This window comes from Filicampus tigris, chromosome 8, assembly GCF_054856515.1.
Source record: "Filicampus tigris isolate MCC_2025a chromosome 8, RoL_Ftig_1.0, whole genome shotgun sequence".
Lineage (NCBI taxonomy): Eukaryota > Metazoa > Chordata > Actinopteri > Syngnathiformes > Syngnathidae > Filicampus > Filicampus tigris.
Window position 1 is genome coordinate 5,440,714 of NC_141224.1, and position 18,223 is coordinate 5,458,936.

Below are 18,223 nucleotides of genomic sequence, written 5' to 3' on the forward strand. Positions count from 1 at the left end.
ACAATCAGGCAGCCAACTTCTCGCAAGTGCAGAAAGGTGCTCAGAATATTAAGTTGTCTACTGATATAAGATTGATTAAAAAAAAAAAAAATGTTTACAGCAGCGCTTTGTCTTCAAACTTCATCTTTACAGATGCCATACTATATATGCCGTGGCCTATCAATCATTACATATTCCAGTCATACTACCCACATTCCAAAAACATGTTATCTTAAATGTTAGAGTTTCAACAATAGTAGTCCTATTTCTATAAATCTATGTTTACGTTTTCAAAGGATCACTTCTACAACATTCAACAATACTGTCGGGGTATCATGGGGGCTACGTGTAGGTGATGCCTGCTCTAAAATGTGAGGAATGCTAGTTTGTCTTCATATATTGCTCCAAACTGCTGCGATAGACTCCATTTCATCCGTCATCCTAATGAGGGTAACTACTATAGAAAATGGATGGAATGACATCATTCAAGCCCATTCAATCATTTTATTACCAGAGCAATAAACAAGCATTTTGTAATAAATTAAAATGGACGTATTAGTACAATTCCAATAGAAAAATACTCAGTTGTACAATAATCAAATAGAATTCTCATTCCTTAAGGGGAAAACCAGGGTCTCCCTTCATTCAGTTCCAGTAAAGAGAGGCAAATAATGAAAACCTCAGGCCATGAAAGGATTCTTGCTTTCGCTTTCCTTTCTCCAGTACATATACTTATTTGAGTCGGTCTTTGTTACTGGCTGGGGCTCCTCTCCCCTCCCCGGACGGCGCTCATCAGATGGCTCTTGTAGGTTTTGCTGAGTCCCGTCATCCAAAACTTGAGCAGCCTCACGTTGTCCTCCTCGCCGGGCCCCGTGGTGCCGAGCAGAGCCAGAACCTTCTGCGTGTCCTCCCTGCCTCGCCCGTCCACTTTGGAGAACTTAAAGAGCACTTTGACCTTGCTGAAAGTGGGAGCGAGAACATGTCGTATGAGTTGAGCGCTGACACGTGTGGGCAAGAGTCAAAAGCAACTCGGGGTGTCTCACTTCATCCACTCCTCCTTCAAACACAGCAGGCAATGAGACACCACGTCCACAGATAAGTTCTCATTGGACAGCGCCACCTCCAGTTTGTTGAGTAACGTCGGGCCTGGATGAGAAACGCGCGGCGTCACATGGCAGGCTTTGGAATTTAAAAAAATGTCAAATATTTCTTAATGTTGAATAGGCCAAGCATTTAAAAGCTTACAATATTTATATTACAGTACAGTAATTGTTGTTTTTTTTTCACTTATTTAAAACATTGGTAAATAAATTTACAATAAAAACACAATTTTTCGGAGCAACAAATAATTCGTTTTTGCTATGTTTATACATCAATTTTGTGCTGCTTCATTTTGGTATACAGTTTTCCACAAATGGGGATGAAGAAAATGTCAATGTTGCGCACTGCTAAGTTACGTGAAATTTGCCGTCGCCGCGCGTTGGGTGCAGCTGTGAGCGCCCGTGACACCTGACCCGGGCTATTATTGTCACAACATGGTATGCTCACCTCTGTCTGTGGGTTGTGTGTTGGCACTGCTCAAGCTGAACTGATAAAGCGAGCTGATATTGTCTTCTGACGGTGGGCTTTGACAGCCACTGTCTGAACTGACGTCCACCAGTACTGAAAATTCTACAGGGACCAATCACAGGGAAGATGTTTCGTGAAACATGTGGCAGTGGCGGGCTGTGCATTTGGTACCTGGGCCTTCAGTGGGGACTTTATCGACCTAATCCACCTCTTGATACCAACACTATGACATTGCTGTAGTAGACTTCATCATTACTGTACGAAACCGCAAAATAACAGAATGCAACTATGCCACATATATGTTTGGAGTAGTTCGGAAAAAAAAAAACATGTCGGTAATAATATCTAATAACATGATCAAAACATATAAAAATATATCAAATACATCACACGCACCAGCGATGCTGAATATCAAATGTACAAATGAACAACCAATCAGAGGACAGAAAAAAGGCAGACATTATTGAGGGCCAGCTGGCTGGCCTTGTGAGGACGAATTTGAAATCTGATTGGTTAAAGAAACAGTCCCGTCACAAATATAGTTCAAGATACTTCAGCCAAAATCCACATTCAGTACTAGAAATAGTTTTTTGATGTGATGAAAGTGGAGTTGCCCTTGACTAGTCGATGATTACGTTTATGCAGAACACACATGAGAGGACACGAGAGCATGGACGTGGGTGAAGGCTCGCGTTTTGTCGTGTGAAAAAAAATCCTTCGTGCTTTGACATTGGGATGAGACTACGAAACGAAGAGAATAGAATATTGGAAATAAAATTTCATGAAACAAATTGAGATTGAAAATGTAGGTCAATGGTTCTGACAGTGTTTAGACCAGCAGAGAAGGCCCACCAAATGACTTTTGGACACGTAGAACTGAACCTCCCGGGTTTGTGTTTTACCTGAAGAGATGACATGGGCTGGAATGGCCACATCGGGGTTCAGACCCAGGAAGTTGCACTTGTAGGCCTCTTCATAGTGAGCGCTGTAGGGAACTGAACGCACACACCCTACCGGAAGCAATGTCTGATGGGAGAGAAAGACGGACAGACAGGACATTTATTTGATATTCTATGTATTTTACTGCCAGCCCAGTTAAAATTGATATTTGACGTCTATAGCCGTCAATGGCAATGAATGAGTTTTAAGCTAGATAATAAGAATATTGCATAAATCCTCAAAAAGTTTTCCTTAAATTTGAGGAAGCATACCGTACATTCAGGAGATACAATGCAAACAAAATAATGCGCCGTTTTGATTGACACCTTACACGGCAGCTCACACGTGACTATAAATGCTGTTCTTAAAGCTCTTCTCTTATTCATTATGTTACTGCAAAAAAATTAAAGCAGGAGAAAAATGACACACGGATGTGAATTTGTAAATGCCTACTCATGTCATAAGCACCCAATGGGCCAATAAGACTCATAAGAGGTCATCGAGATATCCGGAATGTCAAGTGACTCAGGAAGAACATACTGGAAGCGATATTCTCTTGTGTGACTTTTAATCTCAAAAGTCCAAACTCACTGAATAAATTACACGGGAAAGCACAGGTGCAGAGTCATTTAACTTCTATTCAGATATTTGCGATACCATGTCCACTCATAATTGTTGCTTGTGCTTTACTAAAAAAAAAAAAGCTGATAACAGCTGCCTGCTGTGGCTTGTCTCTGGAAGAAGCACGTCAGCGACACAAGTAGAGGCAAATAACACATCAGGGTGCGGAACGGTAACTCGATAATAATCTTATACCCACAGGCAGGAATTAAAAACAACGTTCAGAACAAATGCTGTCTTATGATCTTCCAGTCATTATCTTTGGGGGTGAGTTGTAGTGAATAAAATGTTATGACCAACCTCCTTTAAAATTTAAAAACAATTTTCCACATAGGAATCTGAAGCGAACCCTTCATGAAACATGCTTTTAGTATCATTCTAACACAGTTCAAGTTTAAAAATAATTTAAGTGTTGTATAATAGGTCTGTGTGATACAATCTAAAATAAAATGGCTTTTCACAAAAATCCAATTTCCGATTTGAACCGATTTCCCCCTCCCCCATTGCTTATAGAAAAAGCAAATAACAATTAGATTATTTTTAAAAAAGTTTTGCATTTAAAAAAAAAAATTATCTTTCTAGTATTTGTTTTTTTTCCATTATGAAAAAAAAAGAAGCTTTGAACAGATTGATCAGATTGATTTCTAAAGTCGGGACAAAAAATATCTGTAGTCGTTCAACTGATTTGACCTTATGCTGACTTACAACTATATAAAAGATATCATGTTGAGATACCTTAATTCGAATAAAAAAATATTTGAAACAATTTGGATACGCTCTTTTTCATTTCTGAATGGATTACCAAGTTATCGGGGGCAGGGTAGAAAAAAAAAAAAATCAAGTGACTTGGACTTGAAAAAATGATCACGACATCTCCATTTGACACCGTTTTTTCCCCCAGCATTTTTTCCCCAGCATCAACTCCCACGGAAATACCATATCAAAGCAATGACTTCCACTGAACCGGGCGCAACTCATTGCTCAGTACGCGCACTTGGGTACCTTTAGTACTGTGAAAGCAGACTGGATGAGCCTGGGCTCGGCGCCTCTCCATATGACCTGATTCCCCATGAGCACGTGCCACGCCACCTGCCGGAACTCAGCAGCCCCGAGCACCTGCGTGGACGACACAAAACCAGACCGTGACTCACGAAGGCTCACGGCTTAAGAGTCATGTGGCATTGCCACGCAAACAGGAACCCAGTTTTTATTCATCTTTACCTGTCTCAAATGCCTCAGTGACCTAAACCTGGGACCAGGCGACTCATCGTCATGACCCACTTCGCCGTCTAATTGGTGTCCCTGTGGCTGGGCGACGCTTCCTTCAGCTCCTTCCCAGCAGCTCATTTCCTCCTCTTGTTCTTGGGGAAGCGGATCAAATGGAAATTGTGAATGTGTTATTACGGCAGAGGGGACCTTCGACAGTAAATGTGCACAAAGGCTGAGTGATTCACAGTATATAGACTGCTGTGGCAAGCCATGCGATTTTTTTAGTCAATATCCCACTAGTATGCTGACATGTGAACGACTAATAGGAGGCTACTAGTGCAAGGAACATGCCTACTAGTTGGGGCTAGTAGTGTGGCGCAGTAATTTACCACATTTTACGGACTATTGGGCGCAATATTTTTTTGAAAAAACAAAACAAAAATTAATACATAAAATTCAAGATTCTAAGGCGCATTATTTTGTGAAGTACTGTATGTTAAATAGTTTACTGTAATTGTACCATATCGCCACTGTCCTGTGAAAAACACTCTCCATTTTTTTTTCTGCATTTTTCGTATTTTTAAATGAATGGTGTTTCCGCGTTACAGCTTCAAAAATTGGAGATGCGTGTTTTTCACAGGAGAGGGGCAAACGTGAAATAGATAGATTTATCTGCTTGGTTCGGACCGCTCATAAAATATCGGTTAGCGAAAAAAGACTCTGATTCATGATTGATTGCAAAACATATTGATTCCTTGACTTTAGGCACCTGTCTGTCTCTCGATGAGCACGAGCGTGTCTTCAGTAGGGGCTCCTTCCAGCAGCTTTTCTGTCAGACGACCACCGCAGGCCTTCAGCAGCCTGCAAAGGAGGAAAACCACAAGTTGCACGATGAATCACAGCTCGGTCGCGGGATGACAATAATGCTGATATGACGAGTTGTTTTAAAAAAATGTTGTTTTGGCCGTTTAACAAAACACAAACACAGTTTATGGTCACGGAATACAGACTTTCTGGAAGTGGGTGCCGTCATCTCTTTGCAAGAGGTGATTTTATTAACTCTTTACTGAAGTGGGATATTCAGGAGAAACGACTTACTTAACTATTCGTTGGATTTTGGATCAGCTATAAGTATGTAAAAAAAAAAAATACAATTACAAGGATAAACTTTCATTTTTATGGCAATGTTATCTGAATATAGGAATGGTGGAATATTGGCTTTGTTATGATTTTATTGTTGTTTATGTTTTGCCGCGTGTTCTGTAAAGTGCTTTATTACAGCTGCAGCTGTTGCGCAAGCGCGATATGAATAAAGTCGAGCTGAATAAACTAGGAAAAACAGGAGTAACTTCTTTTTTACACCAACAAACATGTCGAAATCTAGGAGGAAAAAACAAGCAATATATTTGAGAGGTTTTTAAAACTAATATGTGAAATATTACAAGAATACATTTGTATGTGATAGGAAATCCCCACACAAACCTAAATGTCTTGTTTATTGTCAAATTACTAAATTATTTTGATATTTCTGCTTTATTCTCAATAAACACTTAATAATCACACACTTAATTCGATTACTTTATTCTTCAGCACTGTGGCCCTGTGAGGATGAATTGAAAAACTGACTGGTGAAAGAAAACAGTCCCATTGCTCGTAGAGGTTAAATTACGTCAGACAGCACCAGATATTCTAAAGGCCTTAAGCAGATTCGATTCACATGGTGACATATAGAGGCTCAAATCTGATTGGACAAAAATCGAACATCCACATTCATTAACTGGAAGCGGTGAAGCCAAGAGAAATGATATCAAACTAAGAGAATAAACTGTTGGGAATATATTGATACAAATTCATGGAACAAATATTACAATTTAGATTGTAATTGTAGGTCAGTGCTTGTGTTATTGATTAGGCCTTGCGGATGGCCTGACTGACCAGCTGAAGGAGGAGTGCAGGCTGGCCCAGAGATTGGGATGGTGTGTGAGAGATGTTAGAGAGCGTGCTGCGTTGCCGCTCCTCTGGTGCGGGAACACCGCGGGCGAGAACACGCTGTTCATTCTCACTGCTCGCTGGGGGCAAACGCCTTGCTCGTTGTCAAACACCTGACGGAGTCGCACAAATAACAATGAGGTCATTTGATTGTTGACAACTTTGGCGGCCGATACCGGTCAGCAAAAAAAAAAAAAAAAAAAATACATGATCGGCTCGGGACAACTAACTGCCCTAAAGAAAGTAGTCAGCCCTAATAGACATTTGCAGTTGAAAAAAATAATGCCTCCAGTCAATATTTGTGAAAACACGGTGTGTGATGAAAATTTGCTATTTTACTTCCTAGATAGCAAACACAGGCTAACCTTCAGGGCGGTGCTTTGCAGACTCTGTATGGTCAGTCGGAGGTGGCGTAGCAGAAACGGCCAAGAGTTAATGAGGTAAATCCGGTCCATGGCCACCATGACGATGCTGTACCAGCGCTGGAAGCCTCTGGCGAGACTATCCTTGATGAAGAACGTGTGCGAGAACACAAAACCGTGCTGCTCGTCCCCAAAGAAAATTGGCCCTTCGCGCCCGGGGCACACCTTGTAAACACAACGCATGAGGACGCGTGAGGACACACAAGAGGTGAAAGTTTGACGCAGTGGTGCATGAGATGTGTGACTCACACACACATATACAAATAGACATACGTCACCAGTTACCTCACAGCTGAGGCTGCGTACGCAAGCCTGGCGCACGACGCTAAAGAGCTGCGGCTCTCTCGGGTGCTGGTGGCTGACAAAGCGAATGCCCGTCTCGTCGTCGATGCTCATGAAGCCTGGGTGGGATGCAGGGAGGGAGCGACACCCCTGTAAGGCGACAGGAAAGAGGGACACTGTGAGACACATGACAGAACTGCTTATGTTGTTTAGCTGGAACCCAGTTAAATGTGCTACAATCAGTCTTTTAAAAGGGACGGACTAAGCATGTAAGGACGGAATGTAAGGACGGAAGCGCTTTAAAAGGATGAGGACGGACGGGGTCGGGGGATGATTATTTTCTATGGATAAGGACGGAGGGACGAGGTGTATAATATATAAAATATATATATATATACAAACACACACACACACCTTGACTGAGCTCACCTCACACATTTCTCCCCTCTGTGAAGCCGAGCTGTTGGCCCTCATGGTGAGTCCTTCACCCTCCCGGTCAACATCTCTGTCCACGTTCACTGCAACGCCTGCTTGGGAGGAAGGCGTTGGGGACGGAGGGTGCAAAGCCTCGGTGCAGAACAGTGTCCTCGGTCCATGGAGCTCACAGAAATGACAGAGAGCCACCAGCGCGTTCATCTAAACGGAAAGGGAGTTAGAATTACAAATTAAACAATCGTTTCAGTAGAATTAAAACTGTAAATTAAAATCGCCATTGGTGTATGACACGGTTGTTACCACAACCTACCTCCTTCGATGTAGGGAAGTTCACTTGAGACACCTTGCTACTTTATAAAAATACGTCCTTTATTCGCCATACCCCCAAAATACATCGCAGAATAATCAGCATTTTGTGTAAGTTAAACTAAAAATAAGTGTCTTATTGCCTGCAGCACCGCTAGCTTCTATTGTGTTTACCTCCGTACTGTTTTGCTAGTGCTAACATGACGTCATGTGAGTGACACAGAGTCACGCGCTCCAGCTCAAAACGGTACATTGCGGTCTACATTTTTTTTCTTTCTTCAATTGATATGAGTGCTACATAATCATTTCGGACAACATTATATTTTCGTGGATGTTTGATTGTAAAAGGTGTTTTACACCACGTTTACAACTCACTTTTTCGACCTAAACAAATGAATACTACATTACCCACAATCTCTCACGGTATGACAAATTTTGAGTCAAGGGTGAGCGAAGGCGAAACTGCAACGAAAAGGTTAGTATTTCAGCGAAAATATAATTCTATGTTCGTCTTTAAAGCTTTCAACGCTAACGATATTATTATGTATTTTATGACTTATAAATTATAGTATGGCCTCGGTTTTTTTCCACGCCACTTCCGCGTTAGCCACTTAGTTGTATTCAGCGGTAAGTGTGTCAGTTTCAGGTTAGGCGACTGTCAAACAAATCAGAAGTTAGACTGTGACTCGGCATTTTACTAAGTTGTATCTTTAAAATCGACAGCATGGCGTCAGAATGTACAGGAGCTTCCTCAAGCTCGAAGGAAGCGGGTGTGCAAATAGACACAAGCAGAGCAGAGGATCCAACAGACCCATACGCTGTCAAAACAGGTAAAGTAGAGATGAGAAAAGTACTCACACGCTGTACTTGAGTAGAAATACTGATACTTGTGGAAAAAAAATGCTATGGTGGAAGTGGGAGTACTGAGTGAACTATTTACTGAAGTAAAAATGTATAAACTCTTAGTACAAAACTACACAAGAACTACAAACTTTAGTACAAAATTAGAAATGAAGTTGCTTTTTTTTGGCTACTCGTGTTCTTTATGGCTTCACATATGATGGCATCTATCGAAGTCTTGAAAATATCTTTTCATACTAAATTGTTTGTATTCTTTGGAACAGGATTTGTTATGGCAATTAAACATTGTGGTAAATGTCATGTTTTGTGATGGCAATGCCTCGGGTGGATAGACATAGATAGTTTTACAAGATGAATTACAACCAACTTTTCCTGGCGCTTTGGGGAGCTGGCCAGAATTTGGAAGTGAATCATGAGTCTCGTGTGTTGATATAACACGAGTGTCACTCTGTGTCAGTGTCTACTTATCTGACTGGTCTTAATTAAAAAAAAAAAAAAAAAAAAAACCACTCAAGAGATGTCTCCCCACTTCAGACAGAATAACTTGACGGTGTATCATAGACTGAGTAAGTTCCATGAACTTTTCACCTTCTAAATAATTGATACAAGTTGTGGGTCATGTCCACTTTCTTTCTCTGGAAATGGCTTTCCAGGATTTATGCGCTGCCTACCGTAATTGTTTACAGGCAGTCATGTCTGACTTGACTGATAGTGACGTCAAAGATCTTGCACCAGACATTGTACCACTCTGCCTCACTGTAGAAAGTGAGGACAATTCCTTCATTTGTTTGGTTTGTGTTCCAAATATTTTACTCTGGATCTGATCCCAAACTTAGACAATAACACCTTTTGTTTGAACCCGGATTTGCGTTTTGCCTGAGTAAACTACATTCATACCAAAGGTGTAACCAACATGAAAAGCAGAGAGCTATCTATGGGAGAAAAAAGGGCATCCTGAACTGATAGAAGCTGGAAATTCAAACAGCGCCATCGTACAAACATTGACAATAGCCAGTGTAGCCATTTGGAATGCCCTAAAAAAATAATAAAAATGTAACACATAGGCAGAATAAGTAAATTGTCATCTTTTTGAAACAATGAGTCTTTCTGCAATATGGCTGTATTTTTGTCATTTGAATTTTTGGATGAATACTTTTTGAAAACCCGCGATGCAGTCGGACCGCCAAAGTCGAACGGCGAATTGGCGAGGGAGTACTGTGTTGTATTTTTATGTTAAACGCAGAAATAGATTTTTCGACTGTGTGAAAGCTTCTGCGCATTTGATGGGCTATAATCTGCGACATCGCCACGTCATGCAACTGCGTTTCATATTTTGAATCGCCGCAAAACCAGTGGCCACTCGTGAAATCTTGCGGCAGACCCCTCACACTCTCTGGCAGATTCACTTGGTCTGGCCTGCAGTTGAATCGCAGTGCTCAGACAATGTTTTGCATGTTGCTCCTGCTAGTGTTTCAACAATGTTTATTTTGTCTGCTTTGTGTTCTTTTTTTGCCCAAGAGAGACTCAATATACAGAAAGGCATACTGACACATCTATTAACTTGTGCGCGGTCTCTCCTTGTATGGCTCTGACAGAGGAGAAAGGAGCCGACGTGTGCCCGTACTTCCTGGAGGGAAAGTGTCACTTTGGTGTCAGATGTCGTATGTCTCACAGGTCAACCCAGCTGATCTGTGAAGTAACCAGCAGCTCAATGTAAGTTTTTTTTTTAAATGTAATTTGGTTACTTTTCTAACTTTCATGGCAGCTTAAATAACCTTGACTTGTTAAGTCTTGTATGATCGCAGCGCTTCTGATTTCAAGTGGAAGTCAACCCAAACCTTTTTTTTTTTTCAAGAATATGTTCTATGCAGGCCCACTAGTTGAAACAAAATAATGTGATTAATATGAAATATAGTTAAAGAATAAGTCAACCTAAACATATTTTTTTCAAGAATATGTTCTATGCAAGCCCACTAGTTGAAACAAGGCATTCTAATAAATTTTGCGTTTGGGAAATAAGAGTTAATCCACCCGTTTTTAGCCATCTCTGGGGGCGGCCATTTTGTCATCCTGTCGACTGAAAATGACATCACAACTGCTCAGGGCTCAGGTAACGACCAATCACGGCCGACCTGTTTTCTGAAGCTAAGCCGTGATTGGTTGTTACCTAAGCCCTGAGCAGATGTGATGTCCTTTTCAGTTGACAGAAGTGACAAAATGGCCGCACCCTGAGATGGCTAAAAAGGGGTGGATTTTGCTGCTTAAGTCATATTCCACAAACGCAATATTAATCAGAATGCCATGTTTCAACTAGTGGTCCTGTATTGAACATATTCTTGAAAAAAATATGTTTGAGTTGATTTCAACTTTAAGCAGCAAAATCCACCCGTTTTTAGCCGTCTCAGGGGGTGGCCATTTTGTCACTTCTGTCGACTGAAAATGACATCACAGACCCTCAGGGCTCAGATAACGATCAACCGCGGATAGATAATTTTGTTCATCTCCTTTGCAGTGACCCAGCAATAGCGATTGCAGACGTGATTCTTCCTGACCAGAAGGACAAACATGATGAAGAAATACAAAAGAAGAAGAAAGCCAACAAAAACAAAACAGCAAAACCTAAAGAAAATGGGGGAAAAGGTCATTTTTATTTGACATACCCTTCAATGTTTGCACTCTGCTGTCATTCCCTCAACCTAAATACCATCTCGATACGCCGTTCTCCCCTCAGACGTCAACAAAAAGCCCCGCATGCGGACAGCCGACGACGTAATCTCTCGGATCCTCTGGGACTCCTCGCTGGACGCGTCCCAATTCGTTGTGGGCTATGTGGACCGTTTCCTGGGCGTGCTGGAGCGCCCCTTCTGTGATTTTAACTGGGACACCAACCCGTGTGACTGCGACTACACCACTGAGCTCGCCCTCCCCAGGCACAGGATCCAGTACTTCACCTACAGAGGGCACCGCGTCTGGGACCGCCACAGCAGGACCGACAGGGTGTTTGGCTCCACTGGTCAATCTCTGGCTCCCCCCTTTGGAGGGGAAGAGGAAGTAGGAGGTAAGCAAGGACCGGAGGACCTCGTATTTCTACACTTAAAAAGAGTAAGTATGCTGACCCATTGTCATCATTTTTTGTTTTTGGGGAAAAGAAACACAATCTGACAACCAAGAGCAACAAGTGGAAGTAACTTTGGATCACCCAGAAACAGCAAGAGAGCAACCACCTGCTGCTGTCGGCCTGAGAATGGAGCGTACTGACGCTGAGTGCACACATCTGGAGGACGACAAGCACAATGAGATGAACGCTCGCACCGCTGAGTCAGCACAAGCCGGTCGGGCGTCGGAAAGCGTTGCGGAGGAGGCTCCAAATAGGTCTGCTTTTCATCCTCGCTGAAAATAGATGGCGAATCCCTTCCAGCTCCCTTCTCCTCATCCCACATTCCTTTGCAAAGAATGCCAAGTTAAAGTCACTCAATTAATTTTTACGTTTGTGAAACAACGCACACGCACTGTTTCTCATTTGACTGCGGATGTTATGCAATCTGTAAAACAACCTCAATTTGCGATTGATTCAATGCCCTGGGAATAGAAAGAAATGTAAACAGACCCAAATCACTTTTTATCCAAATCTAAATGAACTTCGATTGTATTCAAGCCCCTACATGTGGGTTTTGAAAATCAAAATGTTTCCTAGGAGTGTGACTAATACAAAAGATTTGAGCTCCTGTTTTACTTGGACCATGAAACGCATTCGCAAATTCTTGTTTGGAAACCCAAGTTTTCAAGCACAGCCTCCACAAGCAGGATGTAGAGTAAGAGTTCAAGCATCGTGTTATATAATGAGCGCCTGGCTCTGAATTGTGTTGCACATCCTGAGAGGCACTCTTGAGTTATCTTGTTTATGTTCTGTTTTTCTTTTTAGCGCGAAGGCCTCGACAGATGTAGGACAGAGCTTAATCGATGGAGACACAAATGATTGGAAAGAGCATTTTGAAGGCCAGCGCGATATGGTAGGTGCAGAACTTCTCAGCACCGTGTATCTCTTAGTGACCTCTGCTCTAATAAGCGCCTTGCCCACATTAATTGCTGAGTCTGTTGCCCACATGAACTCGTAAGTGCGGTAGACACTTCAGGAAAAACAACAAATGACGGAGTGCCACTAAGACACCATGTCCAGGGTAATTACTTTTTTTGATATTACTATAGGGGCAGCGTGATGGCTATTTGGTCACAGTCGGTTCAGTTCTGGGTTCGAATCTCACCTCTGGCTTTCTTTGGAGTTTTCGAGTGCTTGGTTGGGTTTTCTTGGAGTACTCGGGCGTCCTCCCACAGAACATTATTTTTAGGTTCATTCAACACTCTAAATTCTCCGTAGGTGTTCATGCAAATGTGACTGGTTGTTTGTGCCCTGCGATTGGCCGGCGACCAGTCCACGGTGTGCCCCGGCTCTAGCTCAGTGTCAGCTGAGATAAGCTCCCACAACCCTAATAAGGAAAAGGACTATAGAAAATGTCCAAATTGTGGCCAAAATGATAAAATTATCTGTGGCCACCTTTATTTTTAAAACACTGGTTTAACCCTCTTGGATATGGAATTGACCTTTTCACTTAGTAGTGTACTCACTTTTGTTGTCAGCGATTTAAAAAAAATTAATGGTTGTGGTGAGTTAGTTTTATACAAGCTATAGATTGGGGCTGGCAGAACAATCAATCGAATTCAAATCGACATCGCAGTGTAGTAGTTTTTCAAATTGCAAAGGCTGCAGTTTGGTCGGTAGGCTTTCTTTTTTATGTCCTGTATAAGTTATTTTATATATTTACGTATATAGTGTCTAGATAGGTTCAGTGCTTGCAGTCCACGTTTCCATATCATTGTTTCATGAAACATGAGAAGTTGAAGTGATAAAGCCACAAATTTGTTTGCGTTATTGTTGATTTATGATTTACTGACTCATGTTCACGCCACACTTTTTTTTCGTAGAATCTTGTGAAGTCGACGTAGTGAACAATTAAAAGACCGTTGAAAAAAATAATTGTATCTTAAATCGCAATCACCATGAGGAAAATGGATTATTTTTCAAAATGATTCGGGTCTAAACTGTAGCAAAGTGCCGTTTCTGCATTGTAGCCCCATGAAATCTAAAAGTGTGGCGGGTGTACCCACTTTTGAGAGATACCGTTTAAGGGCAATATGTTAATCGACTTGCGTTACTCTTCATTCCAGCTGACATCCAGTCGTTTTCCATTTTTATGCCCCAGAATCTCTCGGAACCTCTCGAGCAGAGAGAAGGGAGCCGCGGTCGTCGTCCCCCTAAAAAGAAACCCACCCACTTCATCGCGTTTAGGGCCAACACTCCTGCCATCCTCACCTCTTTCCAGCAACTCCAGGAAGAGATCAGCGCCCTTCTCCCGTCGTCCGCCCCTCACTGGCAGGCCTCGGCGAGACTGCACGTCACCCTGTGCCTCCTGGTGCTGCGGGACACGGCCCAAGTGGAGGCCGCCGCGGAGATCCTCCGGCGCTTTGCCCACTTGGATCGCAACCCACCGGTGGCGGTGAGCTTTCCCGTCAAGTTGAAACATTTCAACGGCAGGGTGCTGTACTTGAGCCCCCAGCCTCAGCTTCAGCTCCAGCAGCTCAATGGCGGCCTGCAGGAAGCCTACAGGAGCCAGGGCCTGCTCCACAGGAACTCCTACAACCCGCGCTACCATCTCACCCTGGCCAAGGTAACGGACAATGAGGGCGAACGCATCTTCGATGGCGTGGGCGAGCTGAAGGTGGGAAAAGGTTTACATTTTGGCCGTTTGCCTGTGAACTCCTTGCACCTTTGTGTCATCGGGTCTGCGAATGTGGACGGCTTTTATGAGACTGTATGCACAGTGGCTCTTCGATAAATGATAGTTCATGCAGGGTTACTTCACGCACACACACAGGACTCTTCATTAAGTACATCTTGACAACACAGTGAGATCCGATATCAGATCTGTATCGCAAGTTTAATTTACGAGGAGAGTTATGCTCAGTTTTGATGAGGTAATAATTCAACAAAAAACGTTTCTAGGGTACAGTTACACTGCATTATTCTGATATAGAGCGGCAAAATATTAGAAACAGCTCATTGCACTATTGGAACCATAATAATAGCCATATTGTTAAATGAATACCTCTCATAACTGTGTATTATTATATCGTCGCTGTCATGTGAAAAACACATCTCCTTTTTTTTTCAATTTTCTTATTTTTACGTGAATGGTGTTTCCGCGTTTCAGACATCGCATTAACGTGAAAATTAAAAAAAAAAAATTACAAATTGGACATAAGTGTTTTTCACACGATAGCGACGATATGTAATGTTGTGGTCTTTCAATGTGTGTGTTACAATGTTTTTAAGTTGAATATCACCAGCTACAAGATTTTGGGGGATGTGATTGAGGATATCGCCTCAATCAATCATATTTGGGCATATGATTTTTAACGAGTTGTAACTTTTAAAATGGTTTTCAAAAACGGTCTAATGAAGGGTGGAAATGCGGAAAAATGTGCTAGGCTGCAGGACAGCTGCATACAAACTACAGTTCAACAGCTCTTGTATGCTAGGGTGACTGAATGCTTATTATTGTGTGTCAAATTAATATATGAAGATGAATGTAGCAAGGGATTTATATTCATATTAATCAGAATGTCATAATCAAACAAAAGAACATTTTTATTATTTAGCGAACTGTTGATTTTATTATTCAATATTTACATAATTGTTTTATGCATGTAGTCATACTAGACCAGGGATGGGCAACTTAAATGATGGAGGTGGGCCAGAATGTTTCATCAGTGCTACTGGGAGCAACATAGGAGCGCGTACATCCTTAACCACCAGATGTATGACAAAAATGCCATTTTAAATATGGGCCAAATATGAGCAAATATCATTTTTTTATCGAACCAGTGCACATCGCTGTATTGTAATTGATTTCATTTTTTTATCAAATATTTTTCAGTGCATGTATAAGAGATCAAAAAAACAAAAGGTTTGAACAATCAAAAAATAACCACATTTTTTCTATTCTCCAGTGCAAAAGTTACCATTCAAGGACAGCACAAAACTGCTGAACAGCAAACTAACATTAATTAAATGAATTATCCCTACTCATGTTTTAGTGTAGGACAGTATGAGACCTAGTGCAAGTGCAACTAAGCAATGTCTGCCATCTAGTGTTGAATGGTGATATTACAACTTACAACTATAACCAGCCCCTATCCCCTCACTATTCGTGGGGGATAGGGGCTGGTCCGCGAATAGCGAAAATCCACCTATAATTGACTCTCATTGATATGCATTGGGGATTTTTGTTTTTTTTCATTTTGCAAACCCCCAAACATTTTTCAACAAAATGTTGATAAACCTCCAATATGTTTTCTCCACGGAAAACAGGGGTTGGCCACCGCGCCACAAACCCCCAAACCCCAAAAATAAAATACTGTAAAATGTTTTGAAAAAATCCACACATAAATGACTCAGAGTGTGGGTGCGGGCCGGCAGTTGCCCATCCCTGAACTCGACTAACCGGCCACGGCATTAGGTACACCCTCAATGCAATTCATCTTTATCTACAGCTCTTCTAATGAATCCCTTTTGTGCGGGTGTACTTATTATGTCAAATTATTGAATGAGCCGTAGTATCCATTTAATATACATTGCTTTCCTTCTAATAACTCTGGCGAATACTTTATGACACGATGTACAATCAACGCACTGTATCGGCACAAAATCTACACTTGCAATAAATGTTTATGTGCGGCTCATAAATAGTTTACGAGGCGAAGGGATTGCGTTCACTTTACGTCAACCACTTCGCCAAAGTGCTCGTATGGTGCGGCTCACGATTCGAGCATTTATAAAATCTGTTTTCAATGAATGTTGAATGGACTGTGATCCACAAGTGCAATTCCTCTGTTTTTTCGGGGACGGGGTTGGGAGCGGAATTAAAATGTACATATCGTCAAGGTCTTTAATTATTAAGTTGCGAGTGGACATATTTGATGTGATGGATGGCCCGGATGGTCGAACGTGAGTAGCAGGTCTTGCATACGTAACAACATTTTCTGTTTTTGCCCTCTTCCTCCCGGAGACACACACACACACACTTGCACACTATACATAGGCTCCATATGAGTCAGTGGGCATGCTCTGTGGCTCGCTACTCTTTGCTCCCTCTCTCGCATGATCTCCCTTCCCCCACTCTCTTTCGGTGACACAGAAAAACCGGCGCCCTCGCGTCCCCAATTTTTTTTTTTTTTTCCTTTGCTAGTTCGCTTCTCCCCACCTTTTCAGCGCCCCCTCCTCAATTCTCCCACCTCATCACTTCACCCGCGTGGTCACATGTTCTCCTTCTTGCCACTCTTGTGCAGCCTCCGTGCCAAACTGCTTTCATTGTTCACTCCATCGCCTCTCAGCATCACTCCCTGGGAATCCTGCCACCCCCCCCCCCCCTCTGAAGCCCCCCCCCCCCCCCCCCCCCCACGCCCCTCGTTCCTCACTGCCTTTTCCAACATCGCAACCCCTCCCCTGCTTTCACCAGAGCGCTTAGCTGCCACTTACGCTCATTTAATGTGTATCTCTCGAGTACATTAGCTCTCCTTCTTGGCCAGGAGCGCACTGTTTTGCATCTCACATGTGAGCGGATTGCTAATATTATCCCGCGCTGTTCCCGCTGTAATCTGGTCAAGGTTCATTCCGCTGCTCCGGATGGAGATTGGTCAGGTCGATGTGGGGCGGGGGGTGCTCGGAATGAGATGCGGTCCACCCAACCCCGACCCCCCCTCCGTTAAATCGCCGTTAACTGATTAATTATCTTTGGGCGACATCGTGTTGGGCGTTAAGATACGGAGGGCAGCAATGAAATGATAAAGGGTCCCCGAGGGGTGTCTCCTCAATCTTAATCCCCTTTCCCTCTCTCTCTCTCTCTCTCTCGCGTGCTCTCTCTCTCTCTCTCTCTCTCTCTCTCCTTCTCTCTTGCTCTCTCCCTCACTCGCTCTCACTGAGAGCTCCTCTCCCATCCATCAACACGAGCGGCTCTCCACTGTCACCCGACAAGCATACAATTATTGGCTATTTAATATTTCAACAGCTGCAAGAATTACTCGCTCTTTCTCCGCACACAATTGGTCTCCCGCCCCTCCTGACACATTTTGACTAATTCTTTGGCATGTACCCCAGCTTTTTTTTTTTTTTTTTTTTTTTTTTTTTTTAAATCTCAGCAGGATGTTTTTGCAAGAGCATCAGGCGTTGATTGCTGGCAGTATACTTCTTTGAGTGGGTAAATATTTCACGAGTGGTTGCGAGAAGCGGCAGAACACCAAAAGAGAAGCCTTTCAACGCAACTGTCAGAGGTAAGAAATGGATCAATCTTGCCGTCAACCTTTTTTTTTTTTATGGCTTTTTGTGTCTGGCCCGGATGCAATGAATATAAAATCTGTTGTAAGATCATGCGGTCATGCATATTTTGCATCCGTCACATGTAATACGTTGGCTCCTTATATCACTGGAATGAGATGGAGTAAATGCTGCATTGATGCTGATGCTTTCATTGCATCCACTCTTTTTTTTTTTTTTTTTT

General features: G+C 42.5%; 3 protein-coding genes across 11 annotated transcripts in view; 2 read left to right on the forward strand and 1 right to left on the reverse strand.

Moving 5' to 3' along the window:
- Positions 1-469: 469 nt before the first annotated feature.
- On the reverse strand, positions 470-8,190 carry flcn (folliculin). Of its 4 annotated transcripts, none has more exons than XM_086038709.1 (12): positions 7,756-8,190; positions 7,425-7,646; positions 7,002-7,160; positions 6,672-6,893; positions 6,253-6,419; positions 5,087-5,178; positions 4,330-4,469; positions 4,111-4,224; positions 2,451-2,574; positions 1,528-1,650; positions 1,023-1,125; positions 470-938 (listed from the first exon to the last, which is right to left on the reverse strand). In XM_086038709.1, the coding sequence occupies exons 2-12, from the start codon at positions 7,644-7,646 to the stop codon at positions 731-733; spliced, it is 1,674 nt and encodes a 557-aa protein (XP_085894835.1). In that variant the 5' UTR covers positions 7,756-8,190; the 3' UTR covers positions 470-730. The 4 variants fall into 4 exon arrangements, with proteins under 4 accessions (XP_085894835.1, XP_085894836.1, XP_085894837.1 ...); XM_086038710.1 differs by having other exon boundaries at positions 7,014-7,160; positions 7,756-8,189; XM_086038711.1 differs by having other exon boundaries at positions 7,440-7,646; positions 7,756-8,187.
- leng9 (leukocyte receptor cluster (LRC) member 9) lies at positions 7,944-16,610 on the forward strand. 3 transcript variants are annotated; one of them, XM_086038708.1, is made up of 8 exons: positions 7,944-8,226; positions 8,475-8,581; positions 10,208-10,325; positions 11,125-11,252; positions 11,344-11,670; positions 11,762-11,984; positions 12,535-12,622; positions 13,991-16,610. In XM_086038708.1, exons 1-8 carry the CDS (start codon positions 8,144-8,146, stop codon positions 14,501-14,503), a joined length of 1,587 nt encoding a protein of 528 aa, XP_085894834.1. In that variant the 5' UTR covers positions 7,944-8,143; the 3' UTR covers positions 14,504-16,610. The 3 variants fall into 3 exon arrangements, with proteins under 3 accessions (XP_085894834.1, XP_085894831.1, XP_085894832.1); XM_086038705.1 differs by having other exon boundaries at positions 7,947-8,226; positions 13,871-16,610; XM_086038706.1 differs by lacking the exon at positions 7,944-8,226 and having other exon boundaries at positions 8,280-8,581; positions 13,871-16,610.
- Positions 16,611-17,213: 603 nt separating this feature from the next.
- ttyh1 (tweety family member 1) overlaps positions 17,214-18,223 on the forward strand; it is a 30,289-nt gene continuing 29,279 nt past the window's right edge. The window contains exon 1 of one of the 4 annotated variants that reach the window (XM_086037912.1): positions 17,214-17,996. The gene's annotated coding sequence lies outside the window, so the exon portion shown is untranslated. The remainder of the gene's footprint in view (positions 17,997-18,223) is intronic. The other 3 variants (XM_086037911.1, XM_086037913.1, XM_086037914.1) reach the window with 3 other exon arrangements.

Coding starts and splice junctions, on each gene's coding strand:
- flcn (XM_086038709.1), bottom strand. CDS start 7,646: ATGAACGCGCTGGTGGCTCTCTGTCATTTCTGTGAGCTCCATGGACCG. Junction 4,470..5,086: donor GCTCATCGAGAGACAGACAG/GTGCCTAAAGTC, acceptor CGCTTCCCCAAG/AACAAGAGGAGGAAATGAGC. Junction 939..1,022: donor TTGAAGGAGGAGTGGATGAA/GTGAGACACCCC, acceptor TCCCACTTTCAG/CAAGGTCAAAGTGCTCTTTA.
- leng9 (XM_086038705.1), top strand. CDS start 8,144: ATGAATACTACATTACCCACAATCTCTCACGGTATGACAAATTTTGAG. Junction 8,227..8,474: donor GGCGAAACTGCAACGAAAAG/GTTAGTATTTCA, acceptor TAAAATCGACAG/CATGGCGTCAGAATGTACAG. Junction 11,985..12,534: donor GCGGAGGAGGCTCCAAATAG/GTCTGCTTTTCA, acceptor TTTTCTTTTTAG/CGCGAAGGCCTCGACAGATG.